The sequence below is a fragment of the Dermochelys coriacea genome, chromosome 3, assembly GCF_009764565.3.
Source record: "Dermochelys coriacea isolate rDerCor1 chromosome 3, rDerCor1.pri.v4, whole genome shotgun sequence".
In the NCBI taxonomy this organism is placed as follows: domain Eukaryota; kingdom Metazoa; phylum Chordata; order Testudines; family Dermochelyidae; genus Dermochelys; species Dermochelys coriacea.
This window is the reverse complement of record NC_050070.1, coordinates 20,950,563-20,970,177: the sequence shown is the minus strand read 5'-3', so window position 1 is coordinate 20,970,177 and position 19,615 is coordinate 20,950,563. Positions and strand designations below refer to the sequence as shown.

At 38.3% G+C, this 19,615-nt stretch overlaps 1 protein-coding gene across 6 annotated transcripts in view; it reads right to left on the bottom strand.

Annotated features, from left to right (window-relative positions):
- LDAH (lipid droplet associated hydrolase) overlaps positions 1–19,615 on the bottom strand; it is a 173,138-nt gene that overhangs the window by 147,482 nt on the left and 6,041 nt on the right. For 2 of the 6 annotated variants that reach the window (XM_038395682.2, XM_043510189.1), the window contains exon 2: positions 11,355–11,516. The exons of 1 other annotated variant lie outside the window; for it this stretch is intronic. In XM_038395682.2, coding sequence (XP_038251610.1) covers positions 11,355–11,516 — 162 coding nt within the window. Of the gene's footprint in view, positions 1–11,353; positions 11,517–19,615 lie in introns of all 6 variants that reach the window. 3 more of the 6 variants (XM_043510187.1, XM_043510188.1, XM_038395683.2) reach the window with 3 other exon arrangements.

Below are 19,615 nucleotides of genomic sequence, written 5' to 3'. Positions count from 1 at the left end.
CCTTTGTAAAATGGGGATAATAGCACTTCCCTTCCTCAGAGAGCTGTTGTGAGGATAAATACATTAAAGATTGTGAGGCCCTTGGATATCACAGTAAGAGGGGTCAGTACTTAGGGTAAATACAGAGAGCACGGTGCTGAGAGATCAGATAGTACATGTCCATATTGAAACAAGCTGGGTCCTTTGGCCTCACATTTTACTCAGCCAAAGACATAAAAATCTGAACAGAACAGGACATTATTGTTACCCTATAAACACAAAGCATCCGTAAGTTATTTAAACATCAACAGCAACTGCACTGATGCAGATTTCATCAGAGAATCTCAACATCACTTTACAAACATTATTTAACTCAGCCACACAGATGAATTATTATCCCTATTTTACACATTGAATAGTTGAAGCACAAAGGACTGTGATTACTGCTATTTTTACTGAATGCCTTTAGTGTATCTGGTGTTGTTCAAGGATCCAAGGATCTTCTGCTACTACAACAAAAAAGTCAGACAATACACTACACTACAGCTTCATGAGAACGCGGGTGATGGTCCAATCTCGGGATCAGCAGTGCAGATGCCTTTGGAGGAGGGAAGAGATGTGTTACTGTTATATTTTACTGAGGGAATTATGTTTTTATTTTTAATGTGTTACTGAACATTATTATTTACAACTTAGATACCACACTTGAGAATTGGGTAATAGATTAGATATGCTTTGCAAAGCGGCATTTTTTTAAGGCATGATATGAATAAAGGAAGGAGTCCGTTTGGCATGATAAAATAGCCTGAAGCCAATCAACCATTCTGCTACATTCAGCCTCCTTACATTCCACTGGTGATGTCTGAAAACAGATTTTCATGAAGTACAGCTATTACAAAAGAGTTTGATTAAGTTTATATATGCTTTCAGTGACTGCTTGCACCCCATGTAGTGCACTCTGGAGATGATTTTCCCTTTGTTTGCAGCAAAAAAGTTTTCCAAAACGATAAAACATATTTATGCTAATCTTTCAAACAGCTCCATCTTCTGGCATATCCATTCAACACTACATTCAAAAATCATGACTCACTTATTATCAGTTGTTAATTCTGTTTGGTTTGTAATAAACGGTGTCTGCAAAACATATGGTGAGAACTGTGAACAATAAACATCTGACTGTGAGCACTTCTGTAGCAATCTCTGAAGGGAAGGAAAGAGAAACTTCACTTTCATCGCTCAACACCAAGGGTTGATTGTACAGACAGTTGTCAGAACAACAAACTCACAAGAAAAAAATATTGATATAACTCTTGAATAGCAAGAAGGGGCGATTCTGCCACCCTTACTCACCCTGATTATTATTCACTTTTCTATGGCCCTGACTGATGAAAATACTTAAGCACATGCTTAACTTTAATCAAATGAGAGAAAACATTTTAACTTCAATTGGACTCCTCACATGCTTAAGATTAGGCACGTGCTTAAGTGCCTTGCTGAATCAGGGACAGCAGGGCCCTGATTCAAAGTGCACTAAAGACAACTGGAGTCTTTCTATTGACTACAATGGGCTCTGGATCACGCCCCAAGTGAATTGTCCAAGTGAAATCCAGAGGACTAGCACAGAGGTACTACTCAGCAATGAGTAAAGGTGGTAGAACCTAGCCCTAAACTATTAAAATTAGAAAAGATACAATAAAGAAGCTGCTACAAAGCTTTACATACCAATTTAAAGATCTAAACTGCTGATTTACAACATCACTTGCATGACTATGAGGAAGAATAAACTGAAATGGCAGACAGAATTACCTCCTAAAGAGACTGTACAAAACACACAGTTAGAATAACCGATTCTTAACAGAGGAAGATTATAAAGGCCACGTTCTGGCCTCCAGTTCTGACTTTAATAAGAGTATGACCATTCACATCCAAAGTTGTAGAATCAGAGAGATCTTTCAAATACTTCCCTCTGGACTTCACTGTGACTATTCACAGCAGAAAGCACTATGTCTGATAGGTAGGATTCAGCCCACATGGTAGAGAGCAGGATTCAGCCCAGCTTCAGCTTTAAGTATATGCTTAAAATTTAAGCACATCATTTAAATACATCTTTAAGGCCTACTGAAGAACAAAAAAGATTTAAACAGGTTTAAGTTCTTTGCAGAACCAGGAAATAGAACTTAATTCATTAACGTTCAGACTACAAAGTGCCTGCTCACACTGGTGAGTAGTTACTCAAAAAAGCAGCTCCTTCAGTAGACTTCAGTTAAACTACTCATTCAAGTAACTGCTCACCAGTGTCAGGGGCTCACATTCCAGACCTAGCTTTCCTGTATCTTAATAGGAGTGAAAAAACAAGAAATCATGTTTTCAAGTCCATGGGTCCAACAAATTAATTTCTAATACAAAAATCAATTAATGTAGTCATTTAAAAAAAATCACATTTCCCTTAAAAGTGTAATAAGTTCCTCATATAATGACTAATTTGTGAAAGCAGCTGACTGGATTTTATCCAGCAATCTCTGATATTCCTTACGCTTTCCTCTTTGACAAGTTGAAATCCGGAGCAAGCAAAAATAAAAGGTTATTCAAATTTTTTTGAAATATATTTCCATTTTTGTACATTATTGAATGGAAGTGAAGGCTTTAAAAAGTACTTCACTTTACATTAGAATTTGCTAAAATTAAAAACATTTTATTTTGAGGATGACAAGTGACTAAGGTCCTCAATCCTGCAAACACCTAAATTTTACTCACATGAATATTCCCACTGACTACTCATACGAGCAGAATTACACACATCCTTAAGTGCTGGCAGAATGAGGACCTAAGCCCCCAAAACATCCTTGCAGTGCATGTCAATCTTTTGTTGTACAGAAAACCATAAGCAACTGCCATGTGACACTCAGAGTAAGAAGAGCTCCCTAAAAGGCTCAATCTTACAATGAAAAAAGAAATCTAATACTACCAAATCACTGCACGTACTGGTAAAACAATATGATGATCCAATAACCTAGTAACAATCCAACTGCAAACAAGCAGGTCAGGAAACTTGGCCAATAAGAGAGGATAAAAGATACAGGGATAAAAGAATAAAAATCTGAAAAGATTCTTGTATATTAATGCATTAAACTTGTGCAAGCACACCTTACCACAAAAAATGTTATGATTTACATTACGCGTTATCAACCATGAACTAAACTTCCTGGTATAAAACCACAAAGATGACAAAACTGCCCTATTTACATCAATGAAATCAAGAGTTAGGATGTTTGGAATGGAGCTATTACAAAGTACTCCTGCAATGAGCTAAACAGCATAGAGGTTATATAAGTTTGTACTCTATTTATTTACTAAGTTGCGTGTTTTATAAATACACAGACATAAATAGACAGATTTTCTTAAAACAGAACAAGAAATTTCCATCAAACTCTGTGGGCCCCAGTTCAATGAAGCCAAATGATGTTAAATATTGCTATTGTAGATTGTACACGCCACTGCTAATTTTACACTAAACCAACACCGCAAAATAAAAAATAAATTTTCATGACTTTGTCTGATGCTATTTCCTAGAATGAGGTATAGCCCTGATCCTGCAAATATACATAACTTTACACTACTGTGAATCTCACAGATTTTATGGGACAGAATATGGTAGTAAAATTAAGCATATCCTCTAATTATGCCTTTTTTCAGAAGACTATATTGCAGTATAACTGTTAATACTAAAACAGTCCGGGCTTTGCCTACAGTGGGGAAAAGTACTGATTTAGAGAACGGATTAACTAACCTATTCTAACTAACATGATGATAAACAAATTTTGCACCAAACGTGGATAAGCACAATCCTATTTAAAAATGCATCCGATGGTCATGGTTACATTAGGATTAACTCCACTAAAGTCTATGCATTTTAACAGCTGTAAGACACTGTCCATGGGCTTAATCCTGCACCACTGAAGTCAATGAAACCTTTGCCATCAACCTCAATGACTGCAGGATCAGGCAGTCTTTTTGAATCACCTTCCATATTTACAAGTCAAAGCTGGGAGCAATTTGACCCTTTATGTATGGTTTTGTTTAAACAATGAAAAGGAAATAAATATACAGGACATATTCCCAAATCCCCTGCAAAGCTTGGGCCTGTTGCCATTGACTCTGGTGGGAGCAGGAGCAGGGTCCTTAGCATTTTAGTATCTTTCCTTTCTGTACTCTAAAAACAGTTTGATTTGATTACACATAAAACAAGTCATATGCTTGAAATTTATTAGACTGGAAAAGTATGCACCACATCACTCTAATAAGCAGAACAATGAATCATCATCTACATTAAAATTAACTATATTCGGTTCAGACCAGCGAGTGCCTGGCTCCACATCCTCTGCTTCTGGGGCGAGACTCACCCTTCAGCTCTTGCCTGGATTTTCCTTTCATCAACCCACTACTCAGCCACCCTTTTGCCCTTTCTTGCACTGCCTCGCCCTGTAAAAGGAACAGAACTATAAATACAAACCTTTCAAGTTTGAAAATTCCAGAGCTGGGAAATAATTATTTATCATTTTGGGACTCAAACAGTTTATAAAAGCTAGAGGGAGAATGGGCTGGAGGGGGGAACCCACCTAATTCTGAATGTTTATGTCTGGGAATATATTGCAAGGTGATCAGAGATCCCAGATTTTCTCAATGCCTGCTCCGGTGTCTTAGATGTTCCACAGTTAATAGAGTTTTTGTTGAATTATATACAGAGGCCAACACCAAAGCAGAAAACTTTCAGTGACAGAAAAGTTGAGGTATGAAAAATAAAATTGATATTACATTAAATCAGTTAAACTACATTAAACAGGTGGTCAGAGCAAGCGGTGTGTGTCCTGTTCTTGGCTTTGCCTCTGACTTACCTCTTCATGTCTCAGTTTACCCATCTATGATATGGATATAATATCATTTTATAAACTTCCCACAGGAATTTTGTGATGTTAATTTATGTTTTTAAAGCCTTGGCTGAAAGGCATTATAGAGATTGAAAATTACTGCTATTAGAGCATTATAAACAACAAAGTAAAGAAAATAATTCAGGGAGGAAAAGTTCTAAGTAGAGCTGGTCAAAACAAAAATTTAGATTAAAAATGTTTTTCAATAAATTAGAAATGAAAAATTTAGCCACTTTCTCGCACACACACTTTTTTCTTTCCTCCTGTCCCTTCTCCTCTTACCCCCTTCCACCCCTACCTCCACCCCTGTTTTCCTGCTGAATTCAACAGAATGAATGATGTTGGGAAATTTTTTTTGTTTCATTTTCTTTCTTCCTTTTGCAGCTTTTGAAAGTTTCCTCAAGTTTGGACAACTTGCAGTTTGTTAAAAGAAAAAAAACAAACAAACAACCCCTGGACATCATTTATTCTATCGCATCCAACAGTAAAATGAAAAAGAAGGAAAGAGGAAAAGCAGTGGGAAGTGGAAAAAAAACAAAACAAAACAAAACTGAAAGACCAAAAGATCTAAACATTTTGAGAAAAATCTTCAAGAAAAGTTGCAGGACCCAAAACATCATTTCATTTCTAAATCCATGGAACAAAGATGACTTCAATATATTCTGCCACGTTTTTTTCATTTTTCGACCTGCTCCAGTCTGTAGCTAATGGAAACGAAGGATGAAAACCATCCTAAAAATAAATCATAGATAGGACCACATGCTATATTTCAGATTCAAAGTAAAGCTTTCCAAACTTTAGGGGTATTCTAATCTCTCACAGATATGCATATGACCACAATACTGTAGCATCTCAACACTTCTCAGCCTTCATTATATGTTTACAGCAGCCCTGTGAGGCAGGGAAATGCCTTTATCCCCATTTTACAGATAGTGAATGGAGGCACAAATTATTAATTACTATTATTAGCGTACTATGAACTATAAGAAAAAGTTATAAGTAAGACTAATGCCCAAATCCTCAAAGGTATTTAGGTACCTAATGCCCATTGAAATATATGGAAATTAGACCCATAACTGCCTTCTGAAGATCTCAGTTTAAGGGACTTGGCCAAAATCACGCAGAGCAGGGAACTGAATCCAGGTCTCCAAAACCCCAGGTAAATGCCTTAAAAGCAGACTACCCTTTCTGATCCAATTTGCATGTTTAGCAGTGCAGACATCAGCTACCAAGAAAATGTTACTAGATACACTTCCAATTTTTAGAAAAAGTGTTGTAGAACATGACTTTTCCAAAGGTAAGTTAAAACCAGTAAATGAAACATCTACTTTGCAGAGTAATAATAAATGAAGATATAAGAAGCTAATATCCAACAATTAACATTCTAAGTACACATTAAAACTTGGTTTTATATACATTTCAATTTACATTTTCAACAGTGTTAACCCATTCTCTCTTCACCATTACTTCTCTGCCACATGGATCCCATCTAAAAAGAGTCCATGGATTTAAGGCTTTTCCCTAATATTCTCCATTAATTTATCATAATCATTATTATTGAAGGTGTGCTCAAAATCCCCAACCTGGATCAAGTTCCATTGTGTTAAACAGCATACAAACAGCTAGAAAGATACAGAATCTGCCATAAAGAGTGTACAATCTAACTTGTAATAAGACACAGCTACAGATCACAACAAGCTATAGGTGGAAAGAGGGAGAGAGGATAAGAGCTCTCCTTTGGAATAACAGTGTGGGCAAGTACCCCAAGCACTCCTTTCCTGGGGTTTTGCTTTATTAAACAAAAAGAATAAATGCTCTTCCAAAGGATCCTCTCTCAGGACTGCTCAAACCATACCCTAGATCCTCCTTCCCCTAGAGAGAAACATCTGCCTAACAACTCACAGGTCCAAGACCAAGGAAGCTCGCAAGTGCCGTGAAGAATGTCTGCAAGCCAAGAAGGAAGAGATCATCAAGACTCTCTCCAAGGAGGAGGAAACCAAGAAGTAACCTTCTGTATCTGTTCTGTGTACATAGTGCTCTCCATCAAAGGGAATTAATAAACGTTCCACACCCAAACCTTAAAAAAAAAAAAACCTCACATGCCTCAGTCGGTCAGCATGCTCACTTAGCTCTGTATCAACCCTTGCTACCAGACTGGGACATTTCATGCTAACAATGCCAGTTTGTTACTGTTAATTACAAAGGGAAAACTGTTAAATTTCTTAAAAGTTTACAGCCAGAACGGAAAGATTTCTAGATATTTCAGATTATTATTTCTGCAGCGCTACCAATTCTCATTGCTTTACTATATCTCTGACAATGTTTGGTGTTAGATCCTGAAGGGATGAACCTCAGCTCATTAAAAAAAAAAAATCTTATGGTTGCAGAGAAATGCTTGACAGTGTGAAACCTCAAGGCCCAAGAATCAGAAGGCAAATCAAAAGAACCCATTAAAAATAAATTATTAATGATTTTAAGTTGAGCTCATGATTTGGGGTGGCGGAGGGTATGAGGGAAGGGCTGACTCATGTTTTTTGAATACTGGGGATTGGCAAGTCTGGTACTGCAGTAAGCCATGGATCAAGGGTCACTGTGCTAATGGAGGTACAAACAAGAGTCAACAGGTAGACATTCAGAATGTAAAATAATTTATATAATACGGAGTCCTATTATAGGCATCTCACACAGCAATATCTATAGTTAAAGTTGCCTGACACTTTCAATTATAAGACTGTTTTCAGTTGCATGCATATAAAATTTTGCCAAACTGTTTGGGCTGAAATTTTGCATGTAAGTCTTCGGCTTAAGGCACTTTCCAGACTTTTTGGAAAGTTTCAGCTAAAACAGTTCAGCTGCTTCCGAGAACGAGGTGAGGGGAAAAATGTGTTGTTTTGCCCACGTTAAAAACCTTTACAGCTACAATTGTTTTGGCAAGAAACTCTAGAGCCTCCGTGCTTTGCAGCAGGTACTTGAAATTTGGCAGGAGGGTCATGCTGGTGTTAGCGATGTGCCTTTTTCTGTCCCTTTTTTATTTATTTATTTTTTATATAAAGAGCCCAAATCATTCCTAGTTATAAACCTCTGAAAAAACTGCACTTTACATATGCTCAGTATTAAGAATCTGGAGGACAGTTTCTCTAAAGATTCTGTTTGCACCAAGCACACGCCCTCCCCATCACATCCTCTACATACTAACCAAATGGTACACGCACCATCCCCACAGACCAAATGGACATGTACCATCCCAGGACTGAGCAGGGCTTCTCCGGCAATTGCTCCTCTCCACTGATGTGTGCCAGAGTGGGGCTAGGTGCCAGAACTGAGAGCAGGCTGATTGTCTCCTCTGTGCACTCAGTGCTCCCCCTGCCAGTGCCCAGGCAGAGAAGAAGAAACACCTTGAGTCGTATGCAGAGGGGTGAGAGAACGGCACAGGAGGAGAATTGGAACTGCTGGGAAAGGGGTCAAGAATAGAGCTGATTGGAAATTTTCAGACAAAACTTTTTTGGGAGGGGGTGGGGTCACAAAATGCTAATTTGTCAAAACCCCAAACTCTTCATGGGACTGTACTGGAAAAACTTCCATTGGGAAAGGCTTTCCAGGTCCAGGATGTAATTGCTGGTTAAAGCCCATGCCAGAATAGGCTGGGATGGAGGAAAGCAGCACAGACTGAGTGTCCCACATCCCAGGTGAGTGCCCTAACCCCTGGCTGTTGGCTATTTTAGGGCAGATCTCTCTCTGTTTTTCCATGAAGAACTCTGAAAGGTCTTGGTTTCATTCTGATGTGGAATGGGAACATTTTTGAAAAATCTGAAAGTTTCATGGGAGGGGAAAACTATTTCCTGACCTAGCTAGGAGCTGGGAAAGGGAAAGGAACATGGATGGGAACAAGAGAGGCAGGAGACGGGCTAAGGCTAGTGCTGAAGGGGAAGGGAGTAGCAGGGGTGAAAAGGGGCTTGGAAAAAACAGCATATAATCACGTAATTAAAGACTGTCATAATACTACTCACAAGAGGGCCGACAGAAGGTTGCACAGGAAACCTTAGTCCTGGCATTTCCTAACTTTTGAGTGCTTGGAGGAAAAACTTGACGTCTGCTTTGCTTCAGTCAATATTTAACATCTCAGGTAAAAAAAAAATATTTAACAATCACCGGAACAGAAATTAATACATACATACTTAATCAGAATCAAGTCTTGGTTGGTTACCCTACAGCTCCTAACTGCTAGAGCAAAGACTAGCCCTGTAAACAGATCACTGTATCCATGGTAAAGTGTCATTCAATTTTTAACTTTTTAACACATAAGAAGGTACTTTGTTAACTGCTAGGAACCAGGAGGTCATTATTGCTACTATAAACTGTGAAAACGGAAAAAACAATCATTTGGTTATAAGACTGCGGGAGAGCCAAGGGCTCTCAGCTCCTCCAGCTGGATACTGACTGCCAGGAAATGCCCTCACCATCATTCATTAGTCCAACATTTTGTTTAGCAACCTGTTTCTTTTTTAAAAAATTATTTTCACAGTCAGGGGAACTTCCAATTTGTATTGAAAATAAACGGCAAAAACGTGAATCAGCTGTTAGTAAAGCCTCCCAGACTGCAGGACAAATGTTGCTATGAACATTTCACATTTGTTCATTCTGGGTGCTTGTTTGGCCAAAAGATGTTTACAAAGTTTTTGCAGAATGGTTCTCTCGGAAATTATATCTATATAGTGCTGCCACTCCACTGCCTCACACAACAATTCTTTCCCTGTCTTCATCACTTCAACATAGAAGCAATGTTCAGGAAAGCATCTACAATATGGGAGAACACTTGTTTAATTCAGCAGGTCTGTTTTGGCCTTCCAGAAGTACATCCATTGAAAGCAGATTGCATGCTACAGACTTTGGTCCCAATCCTGCTCCTTTGAAGAGCTCTGCTGACTTCAGTGGGGGTCTGTCCATACAGAGTCCATTGCAGAAACAGATTCTGCCACCCATACTTGTGTTAGCTGGTGCTTACTTCACCAGATGTTCCCTTAAAAAGGTGGCAACATCTGATTTTTATTTATTAGGAGCAGTATTTCTCAACTATCGGTTAAACAGTGATAGTTTTAACATTAGCTGATGTGTTAAAATGACACAATCATCCAACTCCAGTAGGTATCGCACAAAATGTAGTGCCCAAGTCCCAAAGAGATATGCCCAGAAATATCAAATACACAGAACTTTTGGGGAGGCTTCCAAAACCTTGCATAAGAATCCAACAATGGAATCTGCATGCTTTTTTGCTATAGAAATGGACACAACATTTTTAAGGCATTGGGTGTTTTTTTAATATACAATATGATTTTTACCAATCACAGTCCAGAAATAATACATATTTAATGTATTTTCACACAATTAACATTTACGGGCCTGATGCTAAGAGGCCAACTACCACTGAAGTAAGATCAGGGCATTTTTAATGATGGAACTAGTGTCCAAATACACCATACCCCAAACAATTATTAATTTTTTGGACTTGCCCCTGAGTAGTTATTTATAGCACCAGAGTATACTTACAAATAAAGAGATTTTTTAGTCAAACACATGAAAAGGAACTGGAAAACCAGAAGGGTCATTCACTGCCGCACTATTTCTCAGTCAATTAACATTATCTCTAAAGTACAGTACTGTGATGGAGAGAAAACAGTTAAAAGTACCAAAATAGTTGGCCCCAAAGCCCAATATAAGCAGTCACTCAACATAATTATAATTGTTGTGCTATACTGGATCATTGAAGGACAACTCCTGCTTCCACTAAAGTCAATGGCAAAACTCCCATTGATTTCAATGAAGCTAGATTTTGTCTCTTAAATCTTAACTCTATTTAATCAGGCAAGTGTTAACAGTTTTGTTTGTACAAAATGTAAATAATTTAAGTAATAATCTTGGATATTTGTTAGATCAGTTGATTTAAAGGGTAGTTTAAGCTCAAAATCTAGGATTTTTTTTTAAAGAAGTCTATTACAAAGCTCACCTAAGAAGAAATCATTTTTATCAATTATTTTCTTTTAAATTGCAATTGAAACTCTTCCCTGTGAATTTAATCATTCACATGTATGCAGGCCTGAGGAGGCAGCATTACCCTAAAGGACAACAGCTGCAAAGTGAAACTGACAAGGAAGAGAAGCAAAACTGCCCCACCTGCTCCAACTGTTCAAGATAAATATGATGCAGAAAGCAAGTGAACAGCATAAGGAGAACATCAGACTTCGTAAATTTTCAGTTTTATGCATGTAAAGCACGACTTGTAATGCAGATCATAAGAAACCAGATGAAGGATGATTTTGTGATTAAAGTATCAGGAGTTTGGGTTCTATTCCTGCCTCTACCTCAAACTCCCTGTATGACAAACTGGGTAATTTTGTCATATTTAAACCTGCCAGTGTTCTTTTAATTAGAGCTCTGCATTTTTTCTAAACTTACCTGGAATAATCAGAAATAAGAGCCTGGGGAGAGTTTTATTTTCAGTTTCCAAGAGGTCTTTCCAGGGCCCACACTTTAAGACCTGAGTAGCTGCTCCACAACAGTAAATAAATTCTTCATACAGAGGGACCTGCTCTTCTGATCCTGGTCTCGTGCTCTCTGCTAAACAGAACAAGAGGCTGTTATAACATATCAGTAAATATCTATGTATAATTAGCACCTCAGCACTTAACACCCTATCATTAAACCATAAATAACCAAAGAAACCCAGTTCCCATGTCCAGTTTTCAACTAAACTATGACCTGATTCAGTAACTACTGCTTTAGTATATTGTAGACATTGGTATAAAGATACAGAGGCCACTAAATTGGGGGCGCATGACTGACATATACATTGATCAATCAGGCCATTACACAGTACAATCGTTACACCTGCTACACCTCTGGGTCCATCCATCTTGCAATACATCTCATATTGCAAAGCTGCTAGTGCAAAGACTGACTGGAGTTTTCTGGACAAGGAGAAATCACCCCCAGAGCTATATATTTACAGTTTTTACTTTTGGTCCAATAGCAGGAAACAGATAACAGAGAAGGATTACTTTATATTTACTAAAACAGGACAAGGAGGTCCTCATTCAACAAGATAAACTTTCAACAATGTGAGTAACCCCACTGATTCAGATGCTTAAAGCTAGGCATGTGTTTAAGTACCTTGCTGAACTGTGGCCACAGTAAGACAAAATGGGTTCTACACTAATGCACAGAAGATGCTTTGCTCCAAACTTCCTGTGTGACTTCTTGGGCAAATCACTCAATAACTTACCCGTGCCTCAATTTCTCACACCATAAAATGATGATAAGGAGTTAAGGAGAGCTGTGACAAATGACAATGCTTATAAAGTGCTTTGAGAGCCACAAGTGGAAGACTCTAATACTGAAGATGCTACATGTTGTATAACAAGACAAGACATGACTGCAAGTGGACACTACTGACAAAGGAACAGAAGTAACACAGCATCACCATTAAAGTGAAGCTGTCAGCATCAAATCTGATATTAAGTACTTTAAGTTACTGCTTCTGTCTCCGAGTTCCCTTTGTCAGTTATTATGGTTTTTACATGATATATTGCTAACTTTTTAAAGAACGTTTTCCTCTTCCCTGAAACTGAGTGCAAAGACCCAAAACAAAACTAACAGGGGAACACTGACTAGCTAAAAACCAGATCCAGTATTCAGATCCAAGCAAGCAGGCCATGGAACTCCAGGGAGCTCTGTGAGAGAGCAAGGTTCTACCCAGGTGGCTGTAATGGGCAGATCCTTGTCTAAAAGGAAAGAAACAGTGCATTGATTAGGCACAACTGTACATTAAAAACAAACTGAAAAAAAGAAAAGAAAAGAGAATATTTTCCCCCTTAGGCATTATACTACATGCAATAATGGTAGGGTAGTAAAAATTGTGTTTCCCCTTTAATCTCAATATGAATAACAATGACTCTCGGCAGCTCTGAGATGGGATGTTCACCCCACACTTACCCTGAAGAGGCTAATGGAAGCCAGTTAGGCCAATTAATCTATTAAACTACAAACTGGAAGAATTAAGGCTGAGAAAAACACCCTAATTAGGGGAAGCTCAACTGTGCAGGAACAGTTAGGGCTTCTATAAAGCCAGGGAGCCGATAGCAGAGAGGGGCTGCAGGAAAGTATTCTGCAATCACTCCATGGGAGAAGGGTGGTCCGTTTGGGGCTACAGAAGCAAGTAGCCTACAGGGAGGAGGGAGTTCTGGGTCTGGCAAACCCAGGGAAGGAGGGAAGCCAGAAGGGTAGGAAACGCTCAGGTGAAAGGCAGCAAGATCCAGAATGGGACAGACCTCAGTTGCTCATTAGAGGGTCTTTGAGCTGGAACCTGGAATAAAGGGTGGGCCTAAGTTCCCCTACCAGTCGCTGGGGAAGTGGTACCATGGGGCAGTGAATGGGAAGACTGCCTAAGACTGCTGGTAAGGAAAGCCTTTGTTGCCCCAGAAGGCGGAAACATACATAGTGAGGTCACTGGAGGGCCAAGTCACAAAGAGGGAGCACACAGCTTCAGAGAATGAAAGAGAAAGCAGCAGCCAGGCATGCAGTGAGCAGCAGAAGCGGGCCTCACATCTGTAAAGAGCTAATCCCCAGAGCTCCACCTGCAGCGAGTGGACCTCATGACAGGCTCAACAAAACTAACATACCAGCCTCACTAAACACAGAATGGGAGGTGATATCAGCATGACATACTGATGTGTGTTACCACCATCATCTAAAATTTGTATTCAAATAAGGCCCAACTGAGATCAGAGCCCTCATTGTGGTAGGTGATGTCCAAACAGATAGTAAAAGACAGTCCCTACCCTGAAGGCCTTATGATCTAAATAGACAAGTCAGATAAAGAGTGGCAGAGGAAAGCACTGGAGAAGTTACTTGCCCAACATCACAGCCAGTCAATGGTCAAACTGGAAATAGAATTCACATTTCTTAGGCCACAGTCCAGTACCCTGCCTCCCAGCCTTGTTTGTACTCTCAACCTCACTTCCACTATAATGTCGTTTTTGTCTGGGAATATTTATAGGATGCAAGGAAAGGTCTTCATCGTCTAAAGCTATGTTGGCTTGTTCAAATTACATATCTGTGTCAAAATTTAATTTCAGTGTGTTTTCTTAATTCTTTAACCCTCTGAATACAGCAATGGAAAAAAAAACAATGCACTATAATATGAAAATATAAGGGCCACGCAAACATAACAACCAAAACATATATTCATCATTTAGAAACTTTACAGTATCCAAGTGGAGGTCACCTGGGAACTGAATAATTTTGTCAACCAGGAGCTTTTGTTCACCTCTAGACACATCTGTAATATTAGTCAAAAAAGTGTGTGTGTTCATCAACTCACTAGTTATGAATAAAAATGTCATCAACGTGAACTATGACACACGTGAATGTTTGCCAAAAGGATCATTTATCAAGAAGTGGCAGGTGCATTTGTCAAACCAGAAGACTTGTAAAGTCATAAGCTTGGCCTTGTTTCAATGTTATTTTATACATATATCATCTCTTGGGGCTGTGACCCAAGAAACCCTTACTACCAACTGGCAAAGAGGTTACAGTAATGTCCTGATTCTATTATGTACATTCTGCTTCGAAGAACGCCATGTGAGGTCTTAAATGTATCAAGGTACGAGTCACCACAAGAATTAAAAAAAAAAACAAAAAAAACAAAAAAACAGAACAGGTTTTCTCTCAGACAAGAGATCTTTATTCACCTCTCTCTGTGTCAGATGTAAACCAAACACTGAAAACTAACGTAATGGATACCCATTTACATATGAAATCAACAGAGAAGGGACACTCAGGAAAAAGAAGCCCTGGGTGGTTATACTGTCTCTGTGACCAGACAAACTTTTTCCTACACTTATGAAATAAATGGGCAATGCGTTTACATTGATGAAAATGGGAGATCAGCCAACCTTGGTCAAAATGCTGCAGAGGACTTTTGGGGATGAGATTAACAGGTTAACTTCCGATCACAACAAGTTTAAGTTTGGTCTCTAGAAAGCAAATTATGATTTTGTTTTATATGCAAGCCTTTGTTGCCAATTTTCTGACTCATTAACATTTAAATCTTCGATAATAAACTTATTCTTGTTTTCACATATATCTATGTGCTGTAACATTAAGCAAGGTGATGGATAAAGAGAGAACTCAGCTGACATCACCAGCACTGGCTAAATCCCAAACACCATCTCGCATGTGAGGTTTACACAAGTACTCCTTTTCTTTATGTGAGGTTTAGTCACTCTCCCCACCCTCCCACCTTGTATGTCCTTTTCCTTCCCCACCTTATTTCTTCTCTTTCCTAGCTCTCTCCTTTTGCCTCCTGTTTAACAGAAGTCCGATTTAGCCAAAAACACCTGTATATTTTGCAACATTGCTGTAAGCCCATTACCAAAGAGGCAGTTAAAAGCAATCTCTTAAATAGCTTGATAATGGTACAAGTTTGCCAGGTCTCAAATGGCTGATAAAACCATGCACTGTGCCAGTATTTTACTAGACCTTCGCTGCTTCAAAGAGTCAACACCAAGGGCAGAAGCTACATTTTCTATCTGTGCTGTTCTGCTCTTTTCTCTCCCCTCTTATGTGTGTTTGCCTCATTCTGTCTTCTAGGAAACGGAATCAGACTTTAACCAACCATAACAACAACAGTTTCAGCCCATCTCAACTAACTTTTTCTCTTTTCCCCCCAAAAAGGACAGTTATTACCAGCTAAGGGTTTTTTCCCATCTGAAGACTCAGTCCAGCTAAAGAGAAAGGGCACAAGGGATGTTGTTAAAATAAAAGCCTTACTTTTAATACTCTGTATTTCAAATGCTTAACCTTTTCTCTCCCCTCCCTCTTTTTTCTGTATCCTTAATAAAGGATTTTAAATATTTTTAAGGGCATATTTGCCATGACACTGAGCAGGCTGAGGTCTCTGTATACCAAATGCTGAACCTTGGTTAAAACTATTTAATGTTAGACAGTTACAGAATCGTGTTAATACCTTTAATGCTGGTCCTATACATTCCATTGAAATACAACAGAGCCCAGTCAAGGGCTCACTGAAATCAATGAGCAAACTATCATTAGCTTCAATGGACATTAGTTTAGGCCTTACACTCTTCCAATCTAAGATCCAGACCTCAGGCCTTTCTTAAACCATTAAGGACGGGTCGAAACACAGTTGGAGCACTAAATCAATTTATGTTAAATTGGTGCAGCCACCCTTTGTTTGGGCACTTTTAATCTGAAATACAAATATCTATACCAAGAGGCATTGAACCAATTTAACTACATCAATTTCTAAACTGGATTTTAATTAAATCAGGAGTTCAAACTGTGTGTAGAAAAGACCAAGATCTGGACAAAGGGGAAAAAAATACTTTTTTCTACTTTCAGGTATATGTGATACAGAAATGTTAACTTACTGAAATGTTCATGAAGTGCTTTTTCAGAGTGATAAAGCATAATATCAAAAGAAAATGAGGGTAATAAATAGACAAACATATTATAGGCTGCAATTTAAATTGAAACAATGAGTCGGCAATACAGATTATATGAGGTCCAGAGTTCCACCAGAACTAGACTGTAAGCAAATTAAATTTTCAATGCAATGAATGGGGGGGGGGAAGAAGGTGGTGTTTTCTTTTAAATAGCATTAATGAAGAGTTTCTGGTAGCTCAGGGAGTATGGGTGGCCTGCATACTTTTGCAGCAACAGCATCTGAACTCTATTCCCCACTGATGTCCTGAATTTCTATGTGGGTGTGTTCAACAGCACAGCGATAAGCATGAAGTCCCAAGGGGTTTCAGATTTATTGTATATTTCACTCTCATACAGCATCTTCTACGTTAGGATCTCAACACATTCTACAAATATGAATGAATTAAGCCTCACAGCACCCATAGGAGGTAAGTGGTGTTAGTTTCTCTCTCTGTAAAATAGAAGACAGACATGACTTTCTAAAGGGCAGAAGAATCCTATATTAAAGGACACAAATAGAACCCAGAGTTCCCAACACCAGGCCCTGATTTACCCACAAAAGATAATTAAGTTGATTCTAAGTATCCAAGGTGCAGTGAAAGGCACAGTCAACTCTTTTTTGCTTTTGTTTCTCAGTTTACTTAAAGGAACCCTAACAGATTTGGTAGGACCAAAACCTGATTTGCCCAGTCATTTTCTTACATCTCCTCTATAGTTTGAGTTAGTGCAATGCTTTGCACATACTTATTTTAAAATGAACAACTGTGTCAACACATATTTTTCTAAAATAAAAGTTGCAAGACACAATAAGCAACTGCATAAGACCAAAAGAGTTTGAGTGAAGAAAAACAATTTCAGTTTTTAAAAATGATTCAGTTTAAAACTTCTTCTGGGTTTGACTTAATCATTAAGAAATAAAACAGATCTTATGAATTCATAGTAATGATTGGAAGTCCCTTTGCAAATTATTGAATTTTGCAAAATCTATGAAAAAATGGGGGAAGTGGAACAAGGATACTGCACTATAACTTTGCTCATTTATTTTGACAAATATACTTATGTTTTAATTACAGCAGACCCTTGCTAATCAACATTTGGCAAATATGCAAATAGAAATAGTAATTCCTCCCCATTCCTCAAAGATTCTTCAATAGCAGAGTAACTCAAGTAAGGTCTCATTCTTCTGCATTATTTTCAAATATTCTGCAACCGAGTGACATAAATAATTAAACCTCATGATTGTCAAAATAAAGGATGCATTACCCTTGCTTTATTAAATGGCTCAATATTCAAAAAATCTACAAACTTCAGCAAATTGTAGTTGCTTTGTTAGAAAGTCAGTGGTATTAGCTGGGATTTACACGAGCAACAGAGTTCAAAATCTGGTCTAACTGCCTTGTTCTGAGGAGTTTACATATAATCTGATCCTACAATATCTTATTCACAGAAGCAAGTCTCATAGGAGCAGTGAAATTCTGGCCACAGTAAGAAAAGGAGTACTTGTGGCACCTTAGAGACTAACAAATTTATTTGAGCATAAGCTTTTGTGAGCTACAACTCACTTCATCGGATGCATTCATGAAGTTGATAGATTTCCACTCTACATGGCTAAATTCAGTGCCTTGCATAATGACAGGTTTCAGAGTAGCAGCCATGTTCGTCTGTATTCGCAAAAAGAAAAAGAGTACTTGAGGCACATTAAAGACTAACAAATTTATGAAAGCTTATGCTCAAATAAATTTGTTAGTCTCTAAGGTGCCACAAGTGCTCCTTTTCTTTTTGCAAATACAGACTAACACGGCTGCTACTCTGAAATCTGGCCACAGTGAAGGCAATTGCAAGACTCCTTTTGACTTCACTAGGGCCAGGATTTCACTTGAGAACTCCAATGGGACATGAATGAGGACTACTGACATGAATAGGATTTGAAGGATTAGTTCATTAATCAGACAAAAAATGAAGGAATGCAACAAATTTAGTTTGGATTCATAGGCCAGAAACATGTCTTGTTGGTTAAGGTACCTTTTCTTGCTATAGTTTTAATACAGCAGGACTTTGATTTTATAGCACATGCATGCTGTAGTGTCAACTTGGAAGCAAGAATGGATGCTAGAAGGAAAGACAATTAAGCAGATAAGAATTTATACCAAACACTTGTAATTAGTATATAATAAAAATTGCCTGTGAAAAAATCCTCAGTAATAATATTGCATGAGTCCAGGGTTTTAACTCCAGGCTGCTGAATTTTTTCCCCCCTATGATAAATCATAACAAACTGCTGAAAAATATTATCAGCAAAGAAGTTTGGATGTTTTTTTATTAAAACCTGGTCCTGTAAAAACAAAACAAAACAAAAAAACTCAGGGCTACATATTCAGCAGGCATAAATCAGGATTGCTCCATTGACTTCACTGTCTCTAAATGTCAGATTATAGTATTTAGGGGAATCAGTGCACCCGGTTATTCACCAGGAGGAGATTGTCAATTCTACTATCTATGCAGTTCTCTTCCCATTTACACTGATGCACCTTCAATCTAGTCCAAATTACAACAGTGTAAGTGAAATAAGAATTATGCCCCAACAATCTCCCTTTCCACGTACAGTAACTGCCCATCTATCTGGCGATATTTCTGATATAACAGTCAAGCTTCTATGTGATGCCATTACTTGGCTGCAGGCTTAACTTGCAAGAATCACTCAGAGGATTTTCAACCAAATACAAATTCTTCACCTTTCCATTATTGGTTCACATCCAACCAAGATCAGTGGTGAATGAAATGAAGCCATTACTATCAGGGCCATAACGAGTAGCTGGTCTTACTCCAGTTCTTGTGAACAAATGTCAATGTGAAAAAAACTACTAGTGACTCCCTCTGAACAGCCTCAGCAGAGCCAATGTTTGAGTGGGCACAAAAGCACTTTGGCAAAGCAGAGTGGGGAAACTTGCATTGTTGCTGCCTGTGGACAAATAGGGGATTTCTTTCTGCACAGCTTTCAGTTCCCCAACTACAACAAGAGGAACTGTACTTATGAAGAAAGACTTAAAAGTTAATCATTTTTATTTTATTTTTATTTGTGTGTGGGATACAACGTAATTTGACACCAAATATCAACCAAACACCATGAAAAGCAAAGAAATAAGCAGAAAATGCATCCAACATCCCCCTCGTAAACCTCAAATAACTCCCCTTCCACCACCCACAGGCCACAT